Source organism: Aythya marila (assembly GCF_965140915.1).
Source record: "Aythya marila genome assembly, chromosome: 15".
Taxonomy (NCBI): domain Eukaryota; kingdom Metazoa; phylum Chordata; class Aves; order Anseriformes; family Anatidae; genus Aythya; species Aythya marila.
This window is the reverse complement of record NC_139056.1, coordinates 15,798,489-15,822,463: the sequence shown is the minus strand read 5'-3', so window position 1 is coordinate 15,822,463 and position 23,975 is coordinate 15,798,489. Positions and strand designations below refer to the sequence as shown.

Below are 23,975 nucleotides of genomic sequence, written 5' to 3'. Positions count from 1 at the left end.
GCAGATGGTTTGATGTGCCCGGTGCCACCCTGTGTGGAGGGGAGCTGAAGCTCCAGCATCGTGCCCAGGGAGAGGTGGCAATGTGGCCCCTGAGGAGCCTGTCGCTCAGCCTGGCAGATGTGGTCCCCTCGCCTTTCTCAGCAGCCCTGTGTTGCATTCATTCACCCTCACACCAGAGCCAAAAGAAAAAAGCTTGTGCCAATTTTAATGACCCCCCCCCGACAGATCTCCTACCTGTGGGGCTGCGCAATGACCCCAAACCCAGGGAGTAATGGGAAGGTGCCTGTCAGCTCTCCATCCCCTTCAGGGACTCACTGGACATGCCTTCCCCCTCCCTCACTGGCCAGGCCTGGGAGCAACCCGCATCAGCAGCCCTGGCTCTGCTCCCTGAGCTCCTGCTGCCAGGGCCCCCGAGCAGAGCAGGCAGACCCCAGCCCCAGCCGTGACCCTTCGGTGACAGTGAGCAGGGACGGCTGCTCCTGGAGCGCAGCTCCGTGCCAGCAGACAGGCGCAGCAGGCTTGCGAATAGAAGAGAGGGAGGACCTCGAGGCGTTTAACCTCCTTGATTGCTGTTTCTGACAGATATTCACACTGACACTTGCTCAGAGCACACACTTGGATGGGATCCGTGCTGTGAGCGCAGCGGTTACAAGCTTGGCTGTACGTAATACAGGGAATTGCAGGCTCCACGTTCGTGTCCCACAACGAGAGAGGCTGGGAGGGAAGAGGCACAGGAGTTGGCTCTAGCTGGAAAGGACGAAAATCCACCCAAACCAAAGCCTGGCGTCACCGCTGGGCACTTCCAGAGGGACTGCCAACACGGCAGCGATGCGGACGTGTGCCCCGGCCAGCAGTGAACGCTCGGGCTCCTTCTGCCTCCAGGAAGCTCAGCCTCAGCTGCTGCCCCTCGCCGGCCGCCAGCCCGACCTGCCCCGGAGGCACTTTGCGAGCTTCACGTTTTACAGGATGAGCACCAGCCGTAAAGGGATAATGACATTTCCACCCTGCTGCTTCTCGCTCCAGCTGCGCAGCCGCAGCCCGGCGGCGACGCCGTGAGACAGCGGCAGCTCATGGTCCTGGGGGCTGCCTCGCACGGCTGCCCCCAGCCTGCACCCCTTAAAAGCTTCCCCGTGTGCTTCCAACATCTCCCGGCCTCAAATATGTGCAGCACAGCAGGCAGCACACGTACAGCCCCATATAAAACACCCCCATATAAAACACCCCCGTCCCCTCCGCTCTAAGAGCTGGCGGTTGTTTAACGCTCCCCCCATCACACCAGAGAGGTGACGGTGCAGGGACAGGGCCTGGCACACAGCTGGCTGAGCTTGAACCAGCTGCGGGGCTTTTGGCAGCACCACCAAGGGGCCCCAGTGCCTCGCTGGCACCAGCACAGCATCCCCGGCACGCCGCTCCCCGGCCCCGCTGGGGGCCCTTTCCCTGCCCGATTCCCTGCATCACGCAGCCTGGCACTGCCCCAGCGCTGCCCACCCCATGCCCAGAGCAGCTTTCCTGGGGCACCGGCTGCTTGCTTTGCCCCAAGAACTGCTTCTGCCCTGCCCCATGTTAACGTCATGCTCCTCCAGCTCCAGCTGGCAGAGGCGATGCTGTGCTCGGGGTGAGAGCTGGGCGCAGAGCGCAGCTTGTTTCTGTCGGCTGAGCTGACAGCGAGATGTGCTGCTCGGAGGGAACAGCCCCTCGCTTAACTACCTCTTGTCAAAAAAAAAAAAAAAAAAAAAAAAGCCCTCTGGTATGAGGCTTGAGGAGTGATGTGTAATAAGCAGAGCGCTCTGGGGAATAATCAGCGAGGAAATCATCAAAGCCATGTCTGCAGTGAAAAGCGTCAGCCTCTACAAGCCAAGATCCAGCGCGGCGCAAGCCAAGCCGCAGCCCGGCTCCCGCACAGCCCAGCCGCGGCCTCGCACCGCAGCGCGCCGGGGCTCCCGTGGCCCCGTGGGGTCAACACTGGCTGGGGCTCCCCTGAACCCCACCTCGGTCCCAGCACTGCTGCCCCTCTCCACGTGTGCTCTGTTACCCGGTTTTATCAGCGTTACTATAGCTACGCACACAGGTGCTGACGAAAACCCAATTCGCACATTTCTGAGCATGTACGCACGGCAACCTTCCTTTGACACTCAAACTAACGAAGAAAAACCGTGTTTTACGGCTTACGTATGTAACAACTAATGACTTTCGGGATCCAAAGAGCTACTGTGAAGTTCCAGAGGTGTGCTGTGGGCAATTCAGCAGCTCAGGGGTGCTCCCCAGCCTCCTGGCGCTCAGCGGTGCAGGATCTGTGCTCCCCCGGTGCGTGGCTCTGGCCGGCTGAAGGTGATGGCACAGAACGTACAAATGACAGTGCTCACCTGCTCTCACAGCTCTTGCAAAACGAGAAGGGGAATTACATCTGCTGAACAGAGCGCTAGCTGCAAATCACAGCTGCAGGTAAAAGGGCAGCTCACAAGCAGTACTGCTGCCTGCCAGAAAACAAACAAGGACCAAATCAAGGCGCACTCATCTCGAGGCAAAGCCCAGGGCCCACTTAGTGCCATGGACGACCACAGCCTGGGTAAACCAGCAGCTCTCTCCAAAAGCACAAACCCAGATAGCACACGCGTGCCTTGGCTTTGAAACGCCGGGGAGGGCAGGGGAGACACTGAGCCAGGGGAGCTCAGCTGCTCCTCACACAGGTCCCGTTACTGGGGCTCAAAACCTGCAGTCAGGCTGAACGTCTGCCAGCACCCCGGAGTCCCTGGAGCCCCGAGGGGCTGGGGGAAGAGCCTGACCCGGGTGCCACAAGCAGCCTGGGGAGCCAGAGCAGCACACAGACTGCTGTGCCATCCCCAGCCACACCGAGCTCTGCAGGGAACAGAGCAGCAGGAGCACACCCTCAGCCTGATGAAAAACACAAGCACTTGAGAGGACCGAGGCTCTTCGAGAGCAGCATCGTGCCTTCAGCATCTCTCCAAGCAGCTGCAGGTGTCAAAACACTGAATTATCAGCAGGCAACACCCTGGGCTGCTCCCCTAGGCTGAGAGCAGCTAACAGGCTGAGCACGCGCCTCTGCCTACCCAGCCCACCTCATCACTCCTGGTGCTCTGCATCTCCCAGGCCTGAAGACATCAGAGCCAGAGTCACAAGCAAAGCGATGAAGGTTTCAAGTCGCAGAGCACTCCTGCGGCACATCGGCGGCATAAATCTGTTTGCATCACTTATTTCCGAACACACGGCTCGCACACAAAGGGACCACTATTCTTTTGCCTCTGCATGTTCCTAAGAAGCATCCGTCTTTACATCCTGCACTAATGGGTTATTAGGAACATCAAACATATAGATTGAATCACATAATTACGCCTTTTAAAAAGTCAGCAATATTTGAGATCAGCCCAGCACTTGCTGCCAATCAAACCCCAGCAGCAGAGCCTGAATGCACGCCTTGCCTTGCACAGGAGCGCAGGAGGGATTATTTTACTTCTCATTTGCTGCCTTTTTCCTAACAAAGCCCAGCCTGCTCACAGGGAAGTCGTGCACGACGAAGCAAGATCTGGCCACAAATACTTTTCCAGAGACCTGCACAGCTTCGCAGGGAAGGGGGCTCGGGGCTGCTCCTGTTCCATGCAGGACGTGCACCATGCAATGAGATGCTCTGACCACGAAGCCTCATGTTACTCATTTCAGACCCCATCAGCTCTTGATTTGTGAGGAAACACTTCCTCTTTTCCTCAAAGATGTTGCTATTCTGGGACACAGACAACGGCACGCCTGGTATTTTAGAGGTGGATAGCAGTGCACGTGTCCCGGGGTGCTGGGAGGGGTAGCCAGGAAGCTGCAAGGCTGGCACTGTGATGGAGCTGGAAGCGCCTCCCTCCTCACAGTGAGGTTTATTTTGTACCTTGAAGCTACTGGACTTGATCATCTGTCTGTTCCCTCACAGAGGCTGCAATGGACATAGGAGCATCAGCATTTGTTCTCACAGAAACCCCTAGTGCGTTATTGTAGTCTCTGCTTGCTGGAGCTCTGCACAGAAAGAGTTCCCAAATCTGATACAATGAGGAGAAAAAAAAAAGAAAAAAAGAAGGGAGGGCTGAAAAGCGAACTCCACACCCTCGTCCTGTTCATGATACAGAAGCTGACTTCAGAAAAAAGAGGAGCTTTGGGATGGGAACCTGAGGTATTTCCTAGGAGCCATCACATTGCAAAAACCAGACACACTGGCCCGTTTAAGGTGAGTTTCAAAACTGTTTATGGCATCGCTCGCCCACCATCCGGCACCATGCGAGAGAAATAAAGCTGCCTCAAGGGAACGCCGCCTGCTTGGAGGATGACATTTTACAAGGAAAACCTTACCCCAGCCAGCTCAAGAGCCCCCGGAGAACCGTGCAGGGAAAGTCAAACTTTCTGTGCCAGACAATCACTGCCAATCCCTCCCCTGGGAAACCTTCCTTTGGCCCCCATTTGTGCGCATGGTTCAGCTCCTGCCCAGATTAGTGAAGAAATCAAAGCCTGCCTTAGAGCAGGTGCACCTGTGCTGCAGGAGGATATTTCGCTTTCACGCATTAAACTTGTGTCCCAGTGCCTGCAAGCGTCATTACCCTGGCCGAGAAGGAAATGTACACGTGTTTGGGCCCCAAAACATTAAAGATCCCATCAATCACCGATTTCCACTTGCTTGCATAGATCCCCATTTAATGACCTTTCCATGTTTTACTCTCCCATGCCTGTTACTTACATATCAGCAACCAAGACAGACAAAGGACTCAAGGGGTGGCATCTATTTTGCAGAGGGCTCTTCCCAAAATAACGGGAGACTTATTACTCTCTGGATAAAGCCGAGGGGCAGCACAGAGATAACAATAACAAAGACCTTTCATGAGCGTGATTTTCCTTTACATCAAACCTGTCCCATAATTCAGAGTATATATAACAAATTAACAGGAGCAGAGCAAAGCACAGTCAGAATCCCATTGTAATAGGAAAGTGGGATACAAACTTGGTGATCATATAACTTAACCTTAAGAAGGCATCCCTGCCCATGGCAGGGGAGTTGGAACTAGTTGATCTTTAAGGTCCCTTCCAATCCTAGCTGTTCTACATGTATGATTCTACAATAAATCATTTAATCCATCTCTACTGCCCCACAGCAGGGACAGATGTATTCAATTAATGTAAAGTATAATTTTTTTTTTATTTAATATAAAGTATAAAGTAAGAATTGCGGCAATCAATCCCTCCAGCTTTAGGAAGCAGAGCAAAATCAGCAACCCTACATGACAGGCAAGGAAGCAAACGCAACCAAGAGTGAGTTGTGAAATACCAGTGGTGTGACGTATACAAAAAAAACAACAAAACAACAAAAATCCTGCTGAACTGTCGTAGGCTGGGCAGTGCCACTCTGACACAACAAGCCCGCAGCATGCATTTTCCAAGAATATCTGCTGCAATAGCAGGCTGCCCGCTAACGAAGCTGAAAAGCAGGCGACACTGAGGTTAACACATACAAAGTTTGTTTGTTATTTAGAGGATAACTAAGAGCTTACTGAGCTTGCCCACAGATTGAAGCACTTTAAGAGCTGGGATAAGAGAGGGGCTTTGGAGAAAATGGACACAGGAACGTCCCACCTGCCCGCAATCCTACAGCAGTGATCCTTGGATGAAAATTTTGGGATATTTTGAAGAGTCCAACACGCAGATGCAGATCACAGGATAATGCCCCTGCCACACCTTTACTTTAACAAAGATGTGTCAGTTCCTGACAGATTCTTTTACAACCTACTTGGGAATTTCCACTGGCACTTGGACAGTAATGCACCAATTGTTCTCTTTGAAATCACGGAGCAGAGAATGACATTTCAGTAAAGCACACACAAAGAAAAAATAACTCAACATAAAGCTCCTGGTTCCTGGGAATTACCCACTGGATTTGCAGGCAACTTATCAAAAAGTCACAATGCCCAGGTCTTAAACTTCACTTTAATTCCTTTTAAAGAGCCAATCGCAAGAACAGCACCAACACATCGACACGTATTCTTACTCCCGTGTTTGTCTTTCTTAAAGTAAACACTAATAAGAAGTTTAAAGACTCGGTGAAACAGAGCATGAGGCATTTCCTGCTACAGGTTCTGTCCTTATAACCAAAAAAATAAATCCTGAACTAGAGGACTCTGATATGTTGTGCTGACTTACCGCTCCAAGCATGATCCTGAAGATCAGCCACCGAAAGCCCCAGATGACGATGCCGGAGGGAGGCGTGGAGGGGGGCAGGCGGGAGAGGGTCCAGAGCGGGCAGAGGAATATCGCCAGGAAGCCAGTCTCTAAGAGCTGTGATTCCCATCCTGTGGTACAGGCATGTGAGGAAAAAAAAAGAAAATATTTATTGTAAGCATCCTATCACATTATCCTTTAACAACTTTAAAATACACAAATAGGAAAAAAAAACTGCAACGCTTTTGAAATTTGACTTGAGGGAACTTGGCTGCCAATTCTGTTCTAATTCACACATCACACGCTGCCTTCACTATATGAATTCAGATGCTTTAAGCAACACCATCAACTCCAGAAAAATACATCGCTGTACATCAGTAAATGCATTTCCCACCAATTCCATAGTTAATACCCAAGTCTGTATGCTCACAGAGTCACAGAATGGTTTGGGTTGGAAGAGGACCCAAAGCCCCATCCAGCCTGGCCTCGAACACCCCCAGGGATGGGGCATCCACAGCTTCTCTGGGCATGCATTATCTTTGTTTTTCCAGTCTGACAGCACCGATGACGTGCACCTACACTTTGGGCTGTGCTGTTTTTCCTTCAAGAACACGTGCCGACACTTGCGTTGTTTATGTGGTTATTTCATTCAACAAGAACCAAGAGAAAGTGCATGTCCTATTACGAAGCAAAAGAAAATGCAGCTTAAGTGCCCTGGGAATTGGCAAAGTGACACAGGAACATGAGTGATCAGAGCCAGTGGTGTCCTGGCTGTGACCGCTGCTGCAGGGAAGGAAGCCCACCTCTCACTGATGGGCTCCTCGTTTATTCATCAGTGCCTCCACCCCTAGCACAACCAGAAGCCTGTAATCATTCTACCCTAAAAATACAGGCAGTGGAAATGCAGCCAGCATGCCCCCAAGCCTTTGCAGTAAACCTGCTCCGAAATCTCCTCGTGTCACACACCATTGTCTAAAACCGGCAGCGTTTGATGAATGCACGTGGAAGGTTTTCCTCAAACCTGCTACGCCCCAGACACTGATGAATGACATCTCTGCTGGCCTGTGCAGCACCATCCCGCTGGCTGCCCTGGATTCATGCCACGAGCCAAAAAGGGCAGTCTTCATCTTCAAAAGAGGATGATTAAAGTTGCATTAGGTCGTATTCATCATCAGCATTAATGTGCAACCAGAAGCTTTGGATCTTTAATCACGAAGAAAAATCATAATGAAAAAAGTCCAAATCATCCATCAAGCCAGTTTCACACACTACTGGATTTGGCAAAAGGACTCTGGAGTTAATACCAGTGTGTCTGAGATCAAAGCACAGGCGTGTAACAACACAATAACCCGATACCTGTGACAACACTTTGGAGAAGACAGGCCATAGCCCATGTCATGCAAATCTGCATTTTGCATTTTATTTCTCCAGCACGGCAGACAGTATAAATATTGAAATGATTGCTCTGGAAGAGCCAGAACATTGCATTTATGTTTTGACAGGTGAAATTCAACCTCCCCTACATCAAGTAACAATATACTGATGCCAAAAACAAATTCAAATTCATTACACCAACTTAGTCCCACTTCCAATCGCACACTTGAATTTTCAAATATTTTTGTGCAATACAATTGCACTCTGAAGACGTTAAAAAATGCTAAATGCCTAAAAGAGGGCAATTCCTGAAAAAGCAACAACCTCGTGAGAGCCATTTAGGACACTGATATTCTTACCTACATAACTGCATACAATAAACCAGACAGCACCCATGGGTCATTCATAACCACGCTTTTCCCAAGACTCCCCAGGACACTGCTAGTTGTAAAGTGGAAGAAACAGTTTGGTCTGCTACAACTCTGTCTCCCCCAGCTTGGAAAAGACGACTTACCAAAGGCATTAATTCATTTCAGCTCCAGTTTGAGATACCTGAAATGCACACACAGCCAATGTTTTTTTGAACGTGCAACTTTGTCACACAAGGAAAACTACACTAAATTCGCTTTAAAATATGAAATAGCTGTAATGGAATTTCCTTTAAAAAAAAAAAAAAATGCAAAAGGTTCCTTAAATCAAAATGCATTTAAAAAAATATTGTACTTAAAACAGCTATTGGAAAATCTCCACTCTTCCTCCATACATCCTGTGCTTTCTAGAACAGATACTCCAACTGCCAAAATTAGCGCTTCTGGGAGGAGAAGCGAAGTATATTGTTATAAAAGCAGCTGCACCAGGAAAGCAATGGCTAATACAAAATGTGAAAGGTTAATTGTTACTAAACCCAGCCACAAATAGCAGTTATGGGTCTAACTGGCACCAAAATGGTAGTATATCTCACGCGTTTCTGCCTGCACAAGAATCCCACTGTTATCAGCGTTTTCATATGGTAATGACCGTGTCCCCCCGCAGACACACGCTATGCACGCTGGATGGCTGAGTAGGAAGGCAGGAGCCTCCACATCCCCAAACAGCCTCTGGATCTGCAGCCGTGCCTCCCTTTGGAGAGCAGCATTGCCCCTCTCCACGCAGGGCACGGGGACATTTTCGCTATTTTAATTTTAATCCAAACTCCCAGGAAGATGCCTGCTGAAAGAGCACTGCGGGATCAAGCAGTCCTGTGCCACGTTTCTTGTGCGTGGCACGGGGTCACCCCAGCACGCCGAGACCCGCGCATGTGCACGTGCGTGGCAGAAGCGAAGCCGAAGCCTCCCTGGTATGCGGCTGGCCTCAGAGGATCATCAGTTCAGCCTGCACCTGTGCTCCTCGTTCCAAAGCGACAAGTTGGGATCCTGGCACCACCACCCGGCTGCCAGTCCAACAGCACGATGTGACGTGCCAGCCAGGGGACAGCTCAGCGCGGCGCGAGGACCGCGGCACACAGTGCTCCCCAGCTGTTGGTGGAAGCCTCTTAAATTACCCGCTGCTGACAACGGGGGCTGGCAGCGGGTGCAGCTGAGCCGGCACCAAACAGGGTTTTGCTGCAAGTGCAGCCAAGGACAAACTACGGTCACGGCAGCGTTTCAGAAGTCTCTGTCTAAACCTCCTCCGCTTGCAGCTAGATCTCGTTCGGCTCCGGCCATGCACGGCGATGGGCAGATTTGCTAGCATGGATGAGGCTTTGGTGCTGTGTGCTGCTGTCCTTCACTCCGCTGCTGACCCTCATATCAGATCACACCAAGTTCCTGCTAAAAAACAAGTCTGAGATGCAGACATGCACGGAGAGCCTCTGATTTATTAACGGCCCTCTTCCTGATGCACTGAGCAACCACAGCTGGTAATGTGGTCATGCAGATCAATTTTCCATGCTAGCACGCCTCACCCGCGCAGTCACAGCTCCTGCCCTCGGCCGTGGAAGCCCCTCTGCAGCCTCCATCCATCTCCTCCTCGCCCACAGCAGCCACCTACCCACTGCCACCACTCTCCCCTTCCCCATTTGACTCACCTCGCCACCAGAAATGAAAACGGGGGAAGGTTTTGCAGCCTCCCCAGTTTTACCATGTCCTCTGGATATTAAAATTTCCCTTCCCTTATTTGCACCTCATCCATCCAGCTGCTCATACAACAACCAAGCTGGCCCCGATCTCCCCGAGATCTGTTTCTCTCCCCTAAAGTCAGTCTTCTACTTCTGTTTGTGTTTTAGCTTAAAAACGACAGGCTGGGCTAAGCCTTCAGCTCAGACAAAAACGTCAGACAAACGTGAACTGTTTTTAGCAGGGACTCCTCCATGACTATAGGTTGTTATTCTTACAGCTATAATCATGTGCAAATAAAGTACTGTCTGATGCTACTCCACAAGCACTACAAGCACTTGTGGATAGGATTATCCAAAATGCTGGGAGCATCCCGTTTTCTACTACAACTTACCCACCACAGCCGTAGCCAGAGCACAGAGCAGAAAGCAGGGGGAGCTCTGCCCCATCTCGCCCTCACCCTGTTGTAAGCTGATACCAGAAAGCAAGACTGCAAGACCCACCAGGAGAAACCCTGAGTTTCTACTGCTGACTTACAAATAGTTGTTCTCATCTGCCCCCTAAAAGCCTCAGACTCAACCCCTTTGCAGTCTTAGGAAGGTTCGAGGCCATAACCACATGGCTGGACCTTGCCACCTTTCACTGACACTTCTGAGGCTCACAGAGCCTGGAGGTGCTGCAGCTCCTCCGAGGAATCACCCAAGTCATCGCACCTCAGCAGGGAAGACTGCAGGAAAAGCTGTGACTTGGTTATCATGTAGGTTTCCTTTCCAACTGGAGTTTTCCCCCTCTTTTTTCTGACAATTTGTCAGTGTTGAGATGCATTGGGCCAGGCAAAGGAGCCCGACACAACCGCATCCTTCATCCCCACCGAAATACTGGGAACCTCACACCAAGCTGCTGGAAATCCCAGCCCCGACATCTTTGGGACAGCTCTAGCAAAGCGAAAGCACTGCCATGAAGGAATTATTACCGTGACCTGTGAAGACCTAAAGGGGGAAAAAGTCAAGTAACCCAAATAATGCCCCAATTTTGGGAGCTGAGGGCAGGCACTCGGTGCTGGAGGCTTTCACAGCACCTGTACGGCAGCCACAGAGAAACCAGCACAAAATGGGAACAGAGCACCAGTGCCAGTAACGGAGCAGCAACCTCTCGCCTGCGGTGATGCTGATTTACCACCTACAGTGACACTTCCCTAGCATTTTCAGAGTGAAACCTGTTTTTACAAATGGCAGCAAACCCCGCGGTCCTTAGAGGCATCGAGGTCATCTCAGCAAGGCAACTCGCATCCTCCAAGCTCGAAGCAATTCATCCTCACGCCTGGGCTGAAACTCGGGGCTCACCTCGGCCCCCCATCCCTCCGGCCCTGGCGCACACTGATACTGCTGGGAACGAAAGGGTCACGTTGTTGACCCACCTGCTCCTGTTTTCTTCAGTTGGATCTAGTCAAATTTCAGCAGCTGCAGCGCGGCACAATGCGCCATTGTTATCTCCCGCGCAGCAGGAGAGGGAGCCAATTTTTTTTTAAAAAAAAAAAAAAAAAAAAAAAAAAGAAATAAAATAAACTGCCAATGGTGGCTGCACTTGCCTCACACGCGTTGCGAATGTTTGTTCCATGCTCCTAACTTGATGCAGCAAAATCCAGAGTTTGGCATTTTCTGAGGTCTCCACCGGGGAGGGAGCGTGGGGAGAAGTGGAGAGGTGCTGGGGGGGCACAACAGGAGGCAAGAAGGGAAGATAGGGAAGCAATAATAGAAAATAATAAAAAAGCTTTCCCGTTTTTCTTTTTAGGGGTTTCAAATGTTTTTCTTCAAAATTAAATAAAACCATTCATCCAAATTCTCAGCTAGGAAATTTAGCTCAACATCAAGTGATCTCTGGAGTCAAAAACCATTTGAAGGAGGAACTGTGAGAGCCTCCACCGTGCTGCCTCACCAAGTTCTTCAGCAGGGAGCATACTCCTTGGCAGAAACATCTGATGTGCTGTGGAAAACATTACTGGTACTTAACATGTAGAAAAAAAGTCAATTTGGTATGAACAGTCTCCAGAAAAGTCCAAAGCAGCACCATTATGGCTCCCTATAGAGGGTATTATTTCTAACGGAATATAGATTATGTAGCATTATATCATTAAGTTTCCAATTTTCATCTTTATTATTTACCGTCAAGTACGTGATGAAAAAAACATCCAAGGGATCGCAGCTTGCCCGCGGCTCCCGAGGAAAGCCACGAGAAGCCCTCCCCACCCAGCCCAGGGCTGCACCTTCGGCTTCCCGCGCCCCCGGCCAGGTTTCTGTTTGCACGTCCAGCAGGGGAGAAAGCCACGAGCCAGAGGACAGAGAGCTGGCCAGACGAAAGGCCCAAAGATAATAAAGGTTCTTATTTTCAATTCATCTATTCTTTTGAGAAAAAAAAAAAGCAGTTGATTAAAACCAAAGAACAATACCTAGCTGTAGTATCCATAGCTCAGAATTTATTTTATTTTTTTCTTTCTATAATATGGGTCAAAGAATAACAGCAAACTGCTTCTCCTTGTACACATCAACACACAAAATTTATAGAGGGCAGGTCTGCACGGCGCAGACAAATGCTCCTGCGATGTACACACATTTTATAGCTTGCAGCCAGCACACAGAGGAGCCGCAGCGCGGACAGCGCAGCTGTCCCCCTATGAATATTGGGTGTCACACTCGCTGGCAGCCAGCGCAGGGAAGATACCCAATACGGACCGACTCGCACTGGAATCAGATTAACCGCTCCTGAGCCTCTCCTCCCTACCTCCCTGAAATTCGGTATGATAGAATTTAAGCTGTAACGTTAAAACACCTGTTGAAAATAGCATCGGATATGTTGATGGCTTCAGGATATTCTGGTTAAGGGCTTCAGCCTGCAAGCACTCGTCGCAACCAGCACGGGCAGTCCCACTGATGGAGCCAGACTCACGGCCAGGCACGAGCACGGTGCTGAGCACCCTGATGCTGAGCTCCAGCACGTTCCCTGGGCACCCGGCTGCTCCTCCACAAGCTTCCCCTGCCTCCTGCTACTGATCTCCCGCTGGCAGAAATACAGCCCAGGTTGGGAAATGCACTGAACCGGGCTGACAAATACTTTAATGAGTGCCCTAAAGGAGCTAGGTCAGACCCAGCCCTCTTCCAATTGTGAAAGAGAAATCAAACGAACAGATGAAAAAAACACACACCCAGGGAAGATAAGCATTTCTCCTTTTTCCTTACTTATAAAAAAAGAAAGAAAAAGAAAAGGAACTGTAAATCATTACAGCTTTCATCACTCATAGCAAGAACTTCCTCTAAGGAAAGCAAAGGTCCTAACTTTACAGAGCTGCATCATTTTGAAGTGCCTTCCCAGTATGTCCTCTGCTAAGTTAAAATGCCCTGCTTGTCAGCTAACTACAAGCACCATTTTTATCTCCAGCATGAAATAATGTCCAGACTAAAATCCACGGGAAAATTATCACCAGTATCAACTGGGTTTGGCTTAAATGCAGGAGAACCACATGTCTTAGCTACCACCTGCTGCAACGTGGTGAGCAGAGGAGCAGAACAGGCTCACCAGCCAGCCCCCGGGACCAACATGGGGCTGGGAAGGATGGGGAAGAACCCCCAGGAGCAGGATCTGCTCGCTGTGGTGCCATGTCAGGCAGAGCACACAGCAGCTCAATGCACACAGCTTAGACTACAGAAGGGAAGCCTTGAAATGCAGCGATATTGGGCAAATCGCTTTGCTGTGCAGCAGTTCACATTGCCATCAGTCGTGTTGTGCAGCCCAGAAGCACTGTGTGCTCTGCGAGGCAGCGCCAGCAGCTGTCCTTCCCTTTTTATTTATTTTTTTCCTTTTTCTGCGGTCATTTCTCCTTTTCCAGAAGGACTACAAAACTATCCAGGCGGCAGAGACTCAGCCCCTTCGCTCTCTAGCTTTCCAGATATCACTGAAAAATTGAGTTGCAATAAAGCAACATGCAAGAAATGTTCAAGTTTGTGTCAAGTTTAAAAGGTTTCCCAGGGCTCCCTATGGACAAGATTCCTGGCAGTTCCTAATAGATACACCAGATCTCCCCGCAGTTGCAAAGTCATTCTATAAACATGAAAAACCCACTAATAATGTCACAGGGCAGTTCTGGATATCTTCTATTGGCGAGAGCAGACACGCAAGGCTTAACTTGGAAATAATTTAGGTCTTCCGATCAAGCACCAAAAGCTAAGCCCAGGGCAGCAGCACTGCGTACACATTTATTCACAAGCATTTTCCAAAATCACAGCTTGTATCTCAGAGCTCTGAAAGACCAACTCTTTGCTAACCTAAAGCACTGTGTTTTTCTTTAAAATTTTCCGAAATCCCTTGTACAGGCTGTGTGAACGGCCACATGCAGCTGGAGCCATGGATGTGTCCCAAATGGTGAAACTCCAGCTCCGCACAGCTTCTGCGCTCTGCATCTCCTCTGCTACGGTGGGAGAGAGCCTGGAGTGGGTTCCTCTGACTTGTCAGCGACCAAACACCTGAGACATACAGCAAAGATCTCCTTTCAAGTGATATTAAGCAGAAAGTCATAACTTTAAGACTTGAAAATACCGCACAGCAACGAGTATGCTTCATTCTGAAGTCACCCTCCTCCCCTTCCCCAACACAATCCCAAGTGCAAAAGATGCTGACCTCAGAAGCACATCTTAACCTGGGCCGAGAAAGGAGGAGAAATGATTAAAAAAGGAAGAGATCAGCCCGCCACTGTTCTGAAGAAAAGACAATGAGGGAAGAAAATGATTTATTGCTTCTCAATCCGGCGGTGCCTTTCACTTAAAGGCCTCTGAACAAAGAGGCAGGTCTCCTAAGCTGCCTGCCCCACGGGGTCTCCTTTCAGAGCTCTGAAAGCCAAAGCTCAGAGGGCTTAAGGACAGAGCCCCCTTTGGCATCTCATCCTGGGCAAGGGTGGATGGCCCCGCTCCCGCCCCCGGGACACGCTGCTACTGCAAACACCCACAAGCCCAAATCTGCTCTAGCATCCCACAAACTCTGCCCCATCCGTTTTTGCACATTTCACCACTTAACATTTCAAATTCCTTGTTTGCCAGAGATTATAGACTAGAGATGCTTCGCGTTTCTGCAGGCAACAGAGTAGTTTTTCATGTTGTTGGAAGATTTGGAAAAATGTTATCAATAACTTTTGTTCTTAAAGTATAAACCACACAGAAAAAAAAAATTTAGCATAAAAACTTTTAAAAGCTTCCAAGTGCTCTCCAGGGTAGTCATTAGAAACTACTTAGGTAACAGGAGGGTGATAACAGTGAGTTAATGCAGCGTTAAATTAGCCCTCCTTCCATGCAGAACTTTAAGTGACAGAGGAATCAGTTGGGAAGATTTTTATTTTATTTTTTAAATAATGAAGTTAATGGATTTCCTGTTTTTAGCTCTGTGGGCGGCTGTCATTTTTGAGGGATCCATATATACTGTATTTAATTACTCCATCTTAAAGTAACAAAAATAATTTCCTCTGTGTTCATCTGAACCCACGGGCACCAGCATCCCTCAGGCATGGCCACCAAGGTGAGGAGAACATCCAAGTGTTGCTGCTTGCCAGTGAGATGTTCTTCATCTCCACAGAGGTGTAACCACAGTGGCTGCTGCCTACTCTTTGACTTCTCAGCATCAAGACACCCCTCAAAACCTTCACACGACCAACTGCTGCAAGACCTGGGCCATAAATCTTGGTGAACTGAGAAGGAGCATCGGGTGAACAGCCAAGAGATGGCAGTGGCTTTCCAGGGTTCCCCAGCAGGCTCCTGCAGGCACAGCTGAGCTCGGTGCTGGGCCCCAAAACACGCCACCAGCAGCTTTGACAGCTCCACTGGACCCAGCTCCTGCAGGCAGGACTCACCCCATTTCCCCCGATGGGTTACTACAAGCAGGCTCCGTGATGGCCATCAGTAAACTTAGACAAAGATCAGTGTGATTTGGGCAGACCACAAAGATGGAAGGAGAACAAAAGCTGGGCATCCTGCAATGGTCCACAAACCATGGGGAGAATTTCGTAAGTGAGATGGGAAGTGACAGAAGGGACTGACTGTGAAACAAGGAGCCAAAGAACAGAAGCAGAACGTAAAGAAAGGCCATGAGCAAAGCGACACGACCGTGACCAGATGATACGAGCCAGTTAACGTGGTGCTACCTGTTGCACTAGGGCACAGCAAAGTGCTCTGCAAGGGTTCTTGTTCAACCGATTTCCAGTGGAAGAAAAACGAGCAGCTTTAAAGGCTTGAAACAAAAAAGCCCGAAGGCAAAGAACAATCCCTGGCTGACAGGAGTCTTGCAAGGGAAGCTTTCCCTGTGAAAACGATAACCTGCCTACTGCAGAGTGCTCTGTTTTCCTTTGAAGCAGCTGGCTCTGGTGCTGCTGGAAACAAGTCTCGATGGATCACTGGTCGGGATCCAGCACCGTGATTCCTACACTTCCCCGTGCGGAGGTTCAGGTATACGCTGCGCATACCAGCAGAGACCTTCTACTGCCAGGTTCCCATGGCACTGGGAAAACAAAAGGGAAAATATGCATCACCGCTAAGGAACTCTGGTTCCTGGGACAAATAATTATAACCTGAAAGGGACTTTCTTTCCAATTATCCTTTCTGTGCTGATCGCTTTGAAGTCCATGATATAACTAAAGGCCAGTTACCATTCTCTGGTGTTTTTTTTCCTGTAAACCCACGCTGATCACATGAAAAGAATACGTGATGGCACAGCCAAGTGCACAGAGTCAGGAGGTTTGGGCCTGAAAGAAAATAAGCAAAAGCAGAACATACCCAAAGGACGAGAAAGGCAAAGGCTGAACCCTCACCTACCAAACCAGAACAGTCTGGCGTTGTTCAGGATTCAGTAGTTACTACACACATTCCTGCTGTGTGACTGGAAAAGCCCAAAATCTGTGTCTCAAAAGCCTCCTGTTTGCTGAGCTTGGAGTGGGTTTGTGCAGAGCTGGGCCTGCAGCCCCGCAGGATGTGGATGCCCCCCTGCCCTGTGGTGACAGTCGCAGTCTGGTGGCAGTGCAGGAGGCAGGAATGGCAGCAACCAGCACAAACCTTCCTTCAGGGCGCTTGAGGCAGTGCTGGGATCAGCAGGCGGGAGCTCAGACACTGCCTGGGGGCTGACACTGCTGGGAAGGTCATTGTGCAGCTTGGCCTGGCTCCAGGCGGGCTCTGAGGTGGAATGGGAAATGAGGGTCCTCAGACAGATGGAAAGATGCTAAGAAAGGCCTCCGGAAGACAGAAGTGAGTATGAAGCACCAAGAAATCCCTCTAGTGCTCATCTCTTCCAGACCGTGCCTTCTTGCCGTGCTTTTCCTCCTTACTCTCCAACAAGAAAGTCGTAATACAAAGTAGAAAGCCAGCAATTTCCACCTTTACAAGCAACCTGTTGAACACATTTTATCTGTTCTTTATGGACAGGACCCCTGCAGTACTGTGCCATGTGCCTGTGGAGCTAAATTGCTAAAAACAGGTGTCTGTTGGGTGTTAAATCTATCTTCAGGCTGCTTTGGCAGCTTAAGAAACCATTAGCAGCTGTTAACATGGTTAGCATGGCAACATGGGAGCCTAACAGCTCAACCAGCCTGCTTTCCTCACCATTTCAAACCTATCGTTCCCCCACTTGTACACTTCAAGCAAGAGCAAATTAAAACCAATACCATGAAGGCACCTGGCAACCTCTTTTGCTAGCAGACTTATAAAGCAAGTCATGAAATAAAGAGCGTATTAGACAAACTTTTCCTGCAGTATCATGTGAGATTCTCATTGCCCTTAAAAGCTCACATTTTAACCTCATGCGAGCACGTGCTTTGACACCAACATTTGCAGGACATGAGAAATACTCACCAAGGAGCAACTCCCTTGTGCAGCTTTCCCTGCCAGCTTGAATTAAACCTCCCGATTAAAGTTTTCTCTGCCTCCCTAAATTTCTCTCAAACATATTCCCTTGAAAATACCAAGTAGGGAAAATAAAAAACTGCCCAACCCACTAACCCTAACCCATCCGATGCCCCAACCAGCCGAGGAATCACAGGAGTGAAGAAGACCATGGGCAGGTAATGGCCAGCTTTTAGTCTGAACATGAAAGGCAACCCTGGTGCAAGAAAGAAAAGCCAGGTCCAGGCAGTAAGGAGACTCAGAGGCAAGGAGAACACTGCACACTCGTCAGTGGGCACTGCCCCTTGGTTTCACCAGTGCACAGGCTAGATGCCGGCCAGGGTCAGGGTCCCACTGCTTGGTACGACCACCACTCATCATTCCCACGCAGCTGCACAAAACCCACCACCTGCAGAGCTCGTGCTCCAAATGCTTTGGGCAGCGAGTGCCCGAGGTAGCTCCAGCCCTGATTGAAGGCATGGGGCTGAAGCCGGGACAAACTCAGTGTTCGCACAGCCCTGATCCCACCGACCACACTCATCTAACGCAACAGCAGCGGTGCTCGAGCCAGCAGCCACCGGGAAGGGGAGGAGAGTAGGGTCCATTTCCTTTGGCAGCGATTAATTCCAGAAACTACTTTAATCCACATGTGGGGCTTTGTTACATTCCTTCAGCGTCTTCTGTGCTTGAGACAAAAAAAAATAATAATAAAAAAAGACAGAGGATACTACTAATACAAGACAGCATGACAATAATCACTACAGTACCTCTAATTTTTTTGATCAGTTTTCTGATTCTAAAAGGGGATTTGCTCTGTCCATAGTGAAGGCTATATTGGGGGATTAGGATTAGATAAGAAAACTGATATTGCTATGTCCTTTAGGACATCCCCTCAGTCCCAGCAGAAGTAAACAGGGCTCTCCATTCAGCTACATCACCCTGAAGTAACTCAACCAGTGTAGCCTCAGTGACGTAAACCTGCTGCAATTCAGGAATGGTTTAATCCAGGCATTTTTCAACATGAAGATCTCAGAAGTGGCCAAAATGACTAACGGGACCTCAACACCCACAGCTTTAACCTCGAAGAACAAAGGAAGAAAGGGGGAGCAGGAGGAAGGAAGACCAAACGCGGACCTCAGGAAATCAAAAAGCTGCTTTCAAAACCCATCTGACTTTAAAGAGATCTGATGGATACGTAGGAGGAAGCAGCAGTTTTTTTGGCAATTACAGGACAAATGCCAAAAAGTCAACTGCATTAGGAAGTTGTTCTCTCCCTGTACAGTACAAAGAGATGAGCAAATACACAAACAAGCAGAAATGCTGATGTTCAGAGACCTGAACTACTCGCCAAGTCTTCGAGCACTGTTGATACAAAGAAAGAGGTGAACTAGATTAGCAATCAATGAATTCAGTGCTGGAACAACAAAGCTAACACACAGGACATTAAAATTACAAACAACAGAAGAAATCAGAAATACTTCAACAAGTCTTTCCAGCAACAGCAACATTTTTCACTCCAGATCCGCAAGGGACCGTTCAGATGATCAGTCTGCCTGCAGGAACGTGAAACCTCCAACACAACTGGCAAACCTGTTGCCACATATTAAGACAGCTCACCACAGAAACAAAACCCACCCACTGTAGACGCTGGTGTTCTTCTCATCATTTCCTGCTTTGAAAAAAGCCAGAAGTGTCCTCAGGACACCTCTCAAGCCACTCAGCTAATGGATTTCAGAGCGAGGGAAGGCAGTCGCGGGCTGCAGAACCACCCGCAGCAGCCTGTACCCAAAAGCTGCCATTTCCAGCTTCAGAGAAAAGCAAATTAAAATGCTACGGGCCTGAAGTCAAGATTTCAAATGATGACCTCTGCACCCTATCCTCCAGAAACAGCTAAAATCATTAAGTAACATATAAAAAACATACAATTTTATCTTTTTTCTTTTTTTTTTCCCCTCTCCTTAAGGCAGCCTAAACATTGCCCTAACGTTGCCTTTCACAGGAATTCTCTGCCTCAATCAAATTGCCTATCAGTCTTCACCAGGATACGCTGCGAGGAAAGAAATAATTGCAGGAGCCTTAAGATCTCAGGTCATTTCTCTGAGCTCTTTCCTCAGCCTGCCTTAATAGTTTACTGCTGCTACGAAGTGTGGATGAACAGCAGTCACCCAGAGACGTTTCCACGGGTGTCAAACACCAGCATGAAGAAGCTCGGCTCGCTACCTACAAAATAACAGGAGTAAATACCCAATTATAACATGCACTTAAAACACAGTTTTAGACATTATATTTACCATTTTTATCAGCTAAGTCTAGGTTTATGTTGATTAACAGCCAGATGTGGCATTCATCAAGGCTTGCTCTTATTAAGATGCCATTCACTGTGTTTCCTTGCAACACGGGGAGATATTGTTAAACTCGAAAATCTCAGATGCTGGCAAGAGCGCCGGAGACAGGCACCCTCATTAATCTGAGCTAGCAGCTGCTAGAATCGCTGTGGATTCCATTTTTAGGAATAAGCAACTTTCAGCGCCGTAAGAAAACAAAAAGATAAAGCAACACAAAGCGCAGTTATTTATTTTGACAGCTGCGGTTTCGCTGTTTTAACTGTTTATGATGGTTCTAAAGGAAACACCGAAATCTGCTCTGCAAAAATAACGAAGCCTCGCTAAACACGGCCGGGCCGCGAGGCAGCAACAAACACCCCAAAATGGGGGCTCTGGGGCCGGGCACAGAGTGGGGGGATGTCGTGACCCCCAGGGTGGGTGGCAGGGTGACAGCAAGCCCCCAACCCTGTCCTGATCACGGTGGGGGTCCCACTGGGTAACTGTGGCAACGGGCTCCTGCTGACAGCCACACAGGTGCCACAGGCCCAGCCACGGCGATGGCTTCATCGGTTTTAAGTAAATAGGAACGTGCTTCCCTTCAGCGGAAATTAGACCTAGCAACACAGGCTATTTAGCATTAATATATTCCAAATATTTAACTCGCTTTCGCCCAAAGGGCACGATAAACTGGCGTTTGTAGGCCCTTTATTTCCTGTGCCTGAAAACGGGTTGTGCTGTGGGAAGGACTTGCAGAGGGCCCGGGAGGGTGATGGGGGCTGTGGGGGCCCAGCATCAGCCACCTCTACAGAAGGGACATGGCTGGACACAGCACCACAGAGCAGCCCCGTGAGGACAGGAGAGGCAAAATGCTTCCAAAGGGTACAACCAGCTGCAGGCCACACTGGCCAGCCAAGGCCCCTCCATCCCACCACAACTGGAGCCACCAGCCCAGCACCCTCTGGCAGCTCACACCTACACAGCGGCTGGGTTTATGACAAAATGTAGGCAGCTTGTAAATTTACAGTCACTTTACCCTGAAGACATCAAACCTAGAGGAAAGCGGAGCACTGCATGTGTTGTCACGTACATTTCCTCATCTGGAGGACCTGCATCTTTGCTCTGACCTCCATCAGCAGACAGCTCTGCAGATACCATAGGACTTCATTAAATAAAGAACTACAGATAAAGTTCACAGCCAAGGTTAGCTGACAGTAACTGCATATCTTCTATGAGAATGACTCCTGTTAATACTGCCTAATGGAGAAGTAAGGTCCTCGGAAGTCGTGAGCCACCCCATTTTTTTGGAAAATATTACTCATTAGTTTTACATTTGATAATGCCAGCTCAGAATTCTTTCCCTAATTTTCCTAACACTTGAAAAATAATACATATCCTTCTTTATTTTCTGAGCTATTGTCTGCTACTGAACAGTCAATCTCATTACATGCTAAAAACACAAAAATATTTCTCCAAGGACATTTTCCCAAAAGGAAGCTCTCAAAAGTATTTCTCTGCCTGGACAAACAGAAAGACTTTCTCCAGTTGCCACCGTCAGGAAGATGAGCTGCTGTGACACTGATGCAGACCAGTTTTGGAAGTCATGGGAGGGATGCAGCTTGCACAGAATCACTGGGTGATCTAAAACCAGCGAGCAGGGGGGGGCACCTTCTCCTCTATCATTTTCTTGTGGACATTCACCCTCAAGCAGTGCCCGAAGATGGGACAGTTCTTTTTATACTATTAAAAAAAATAATCATTTACAGCTTCTGCACAGGTGGGGCCATGAACACAGACTGGTTGCTCATGTGCAGCACATGGGTTTGTATGACCACAGCAGGTGAAATCGTAATTCAGTGTTACTTCTAAACCCTTCCTGAATCTTTGCACACAGCACCATATCCCTTGTGTTTCCTTTTTTGCACGCTATTTTGTTAAATCTAACTAGCCAGAATTATTCAGGTGAGGAAGAAATTGCAAGTAGTGACAGAAGAACAGAGTACAAAGATTAAAAAATAATAACTGCCTGCCTGCCTAGCTAGGAGTGTTTCTTTACACTCAGCAATGCCAAACCAAAGGGCTTGAAGACACAATCCAGTGTCTGCAGTGTAAGAACTGCTCTTCATTAGTTGCTTCCCGAAGCACAGGACTGCCCATGCCACACATGCACACCTCTGCTCAGGAGCACTCGTGTTTGGCTCTGCAGCTCAGTTTCACAGCAGCAAACACACCTCAGCACCTACAAGGGGTGGGTGGCAGAGGTTCTGTGCCTAAAGGCATTCCTGGGCAAACGCAGTTTTGCCCTTTTGCTTACAGAGCAGTGGCTGCTCTGCCAACCTTCCCTTACACGTCCCCTCCAAACAGCTTGCAAGCCCAAATTCATCTGGGACAGGAGCAAATATACTTGAGACCTGAGCTGTCACGCTCAACTGTCAGGAGAATAATTTGATGGGAGAGGTATCAAGGGAGCGATCAAGAAAATCTTAGAAAGGAAATTAAAACAGATATATGTTCCCAGAATTACAACATCCACTTCAAACTCGTGCTAGCTGAAATCTATATTTACCCAAGGCAAAGTAACTACATAATTGCACTCTTCAGAAATGACTGTGCAAGACTAAACACGTGCCACACGCTCTGCAGGAAGCCTCTGGTCTTCCGCTACCAGCTTCGGGCCATGCCACTGCCCCAGTTTACCACCTCTCCCATCACCCCAGCGGGTGGCTTTGCACTATAATTCTCTCGACTGGAGAAGGAAATTAGCCTCAGATACCACTCACCTTGCCCCTTCCAGGTTTCCATTAACACCAGTGATTCCCAGGTCTCCTTGGCACAGTCTCCCTGCAGATGGAGCTGGTTGCGATCGCCCCACAAAGCTGCTGTAGCAGCCTCGGACCAGACAGACCTCTCCTCACACCATATCTCAGAGCCTCACAGACCTCCCCTCAGCTGTGGCATATCTCAGGAAGTCATCACCTTCCCCATGAAATCCAGCTGAGCTGGTGACCAGGTGCTCTCCATGCAAGTGCCAGGCAGGAGCTATTGCTTCCACCCCATTTACATAAACAGCCTTATGCAGATGACCAAGGGGCAGAGGGGAGCACCTGGAAACCCTACACATCCGAGTTCAAAAGGAAAAAAAGCAATCGTCTGCAAACTCTTAACTATTTTCCAGGAGCACAGCAACTGCCATTCCTTGCCCTTGATTTCCCACATGACACAAGAGGTGAAATAACCTGCAGACATGCAGGTGAGCTGTTTGGATTACTGCAGCATTTGGATGTGCAAGCAAGGCTGGGATCAGCAGCAAAGCCACACAGACCTGCTCACAAGGCACTGGCAGCAGCAATGCTGGTGGCAGCACCAGCAGGATTAGAACTGCAGGGCTCTTCATTCCTTGTTTTCTGTCCCATCCATCAAACCAATTTCTCTTGGCAGGGAATTAAGTACACTAATTATTTCTGTCCCAGGGTATTCCACCCCCTCCAGCTGCAGTGTCTGGACAACTGTTGCCACTACATCTGCAGGGCAGGAGTGCTAGAGGAGATTCCTGAAACTCCAGACACAATAATGTTATGAAGCAATATCTAATAATTTAAGCCTCACAGTTCTATTTTTATTCACGTCAACATCCCATTGTCAGCAATGAAAACCATCAACAAAAAGACAACCCTAAATCCAACCCCGTCTGTCTTCTCCTCTAGCCAGAAGATAGTAGAAAAACACAACAAAACCAAACCAAAACCAACCACCACCATGCTCACAGGATGCAATCTTTCATTTTAAATTTTCCAACAGTTCAGCTGGCAAGGCTTTTTCCCCTAGGAATGCATTTTTCACATCAGTAGCCCTTTCTCTACTTCCCTCAACAATCATTTACTACTCATCTCTTCTGCTACAAAATCAATCTATTGCAAATTAAGTTTTTGGAGGTGTTTAGACTAGGAATTTTGCTCCCTTTGTGACCACAGACTGAAGATGTAGCAGCATGAAGGCAGCTCACCCATACTGCCAGCTGTGGCTTAGCCAACACGTTCGTTCAGCGTGAAGACCCGGCAGTGCTCAGCAAAGGGGTTGCACAGCCA

The 23,975-nt window shown here is 48.9% G+C and overlaps 1 protein-coding gene across 1 annotated transcript in view; it reads right to left on the bottom strand.

The window, feature by feature from the left end:
- Window positions 1-23,975, bottom strand: part of LOC309884089 (lipase maturation factor 1-like) — a 154,890-nt gene that overhangs the window by 126,978 nt on the left and 3,937 nt on the right. Inside the window, exon 2 of the mRNA XM_082772777.1 lies at window positions 6,181-6,329. Coding sequence (XP_082628903.1) covers window positions 6,181-6,192 — 12 coding nt within the window. The 5' untranslated portion in view covers window positions 6,193-6,329. The remainder of the gene's footprint in view (window positions 1-6,180; window positions 6,330-23,975) is intronic.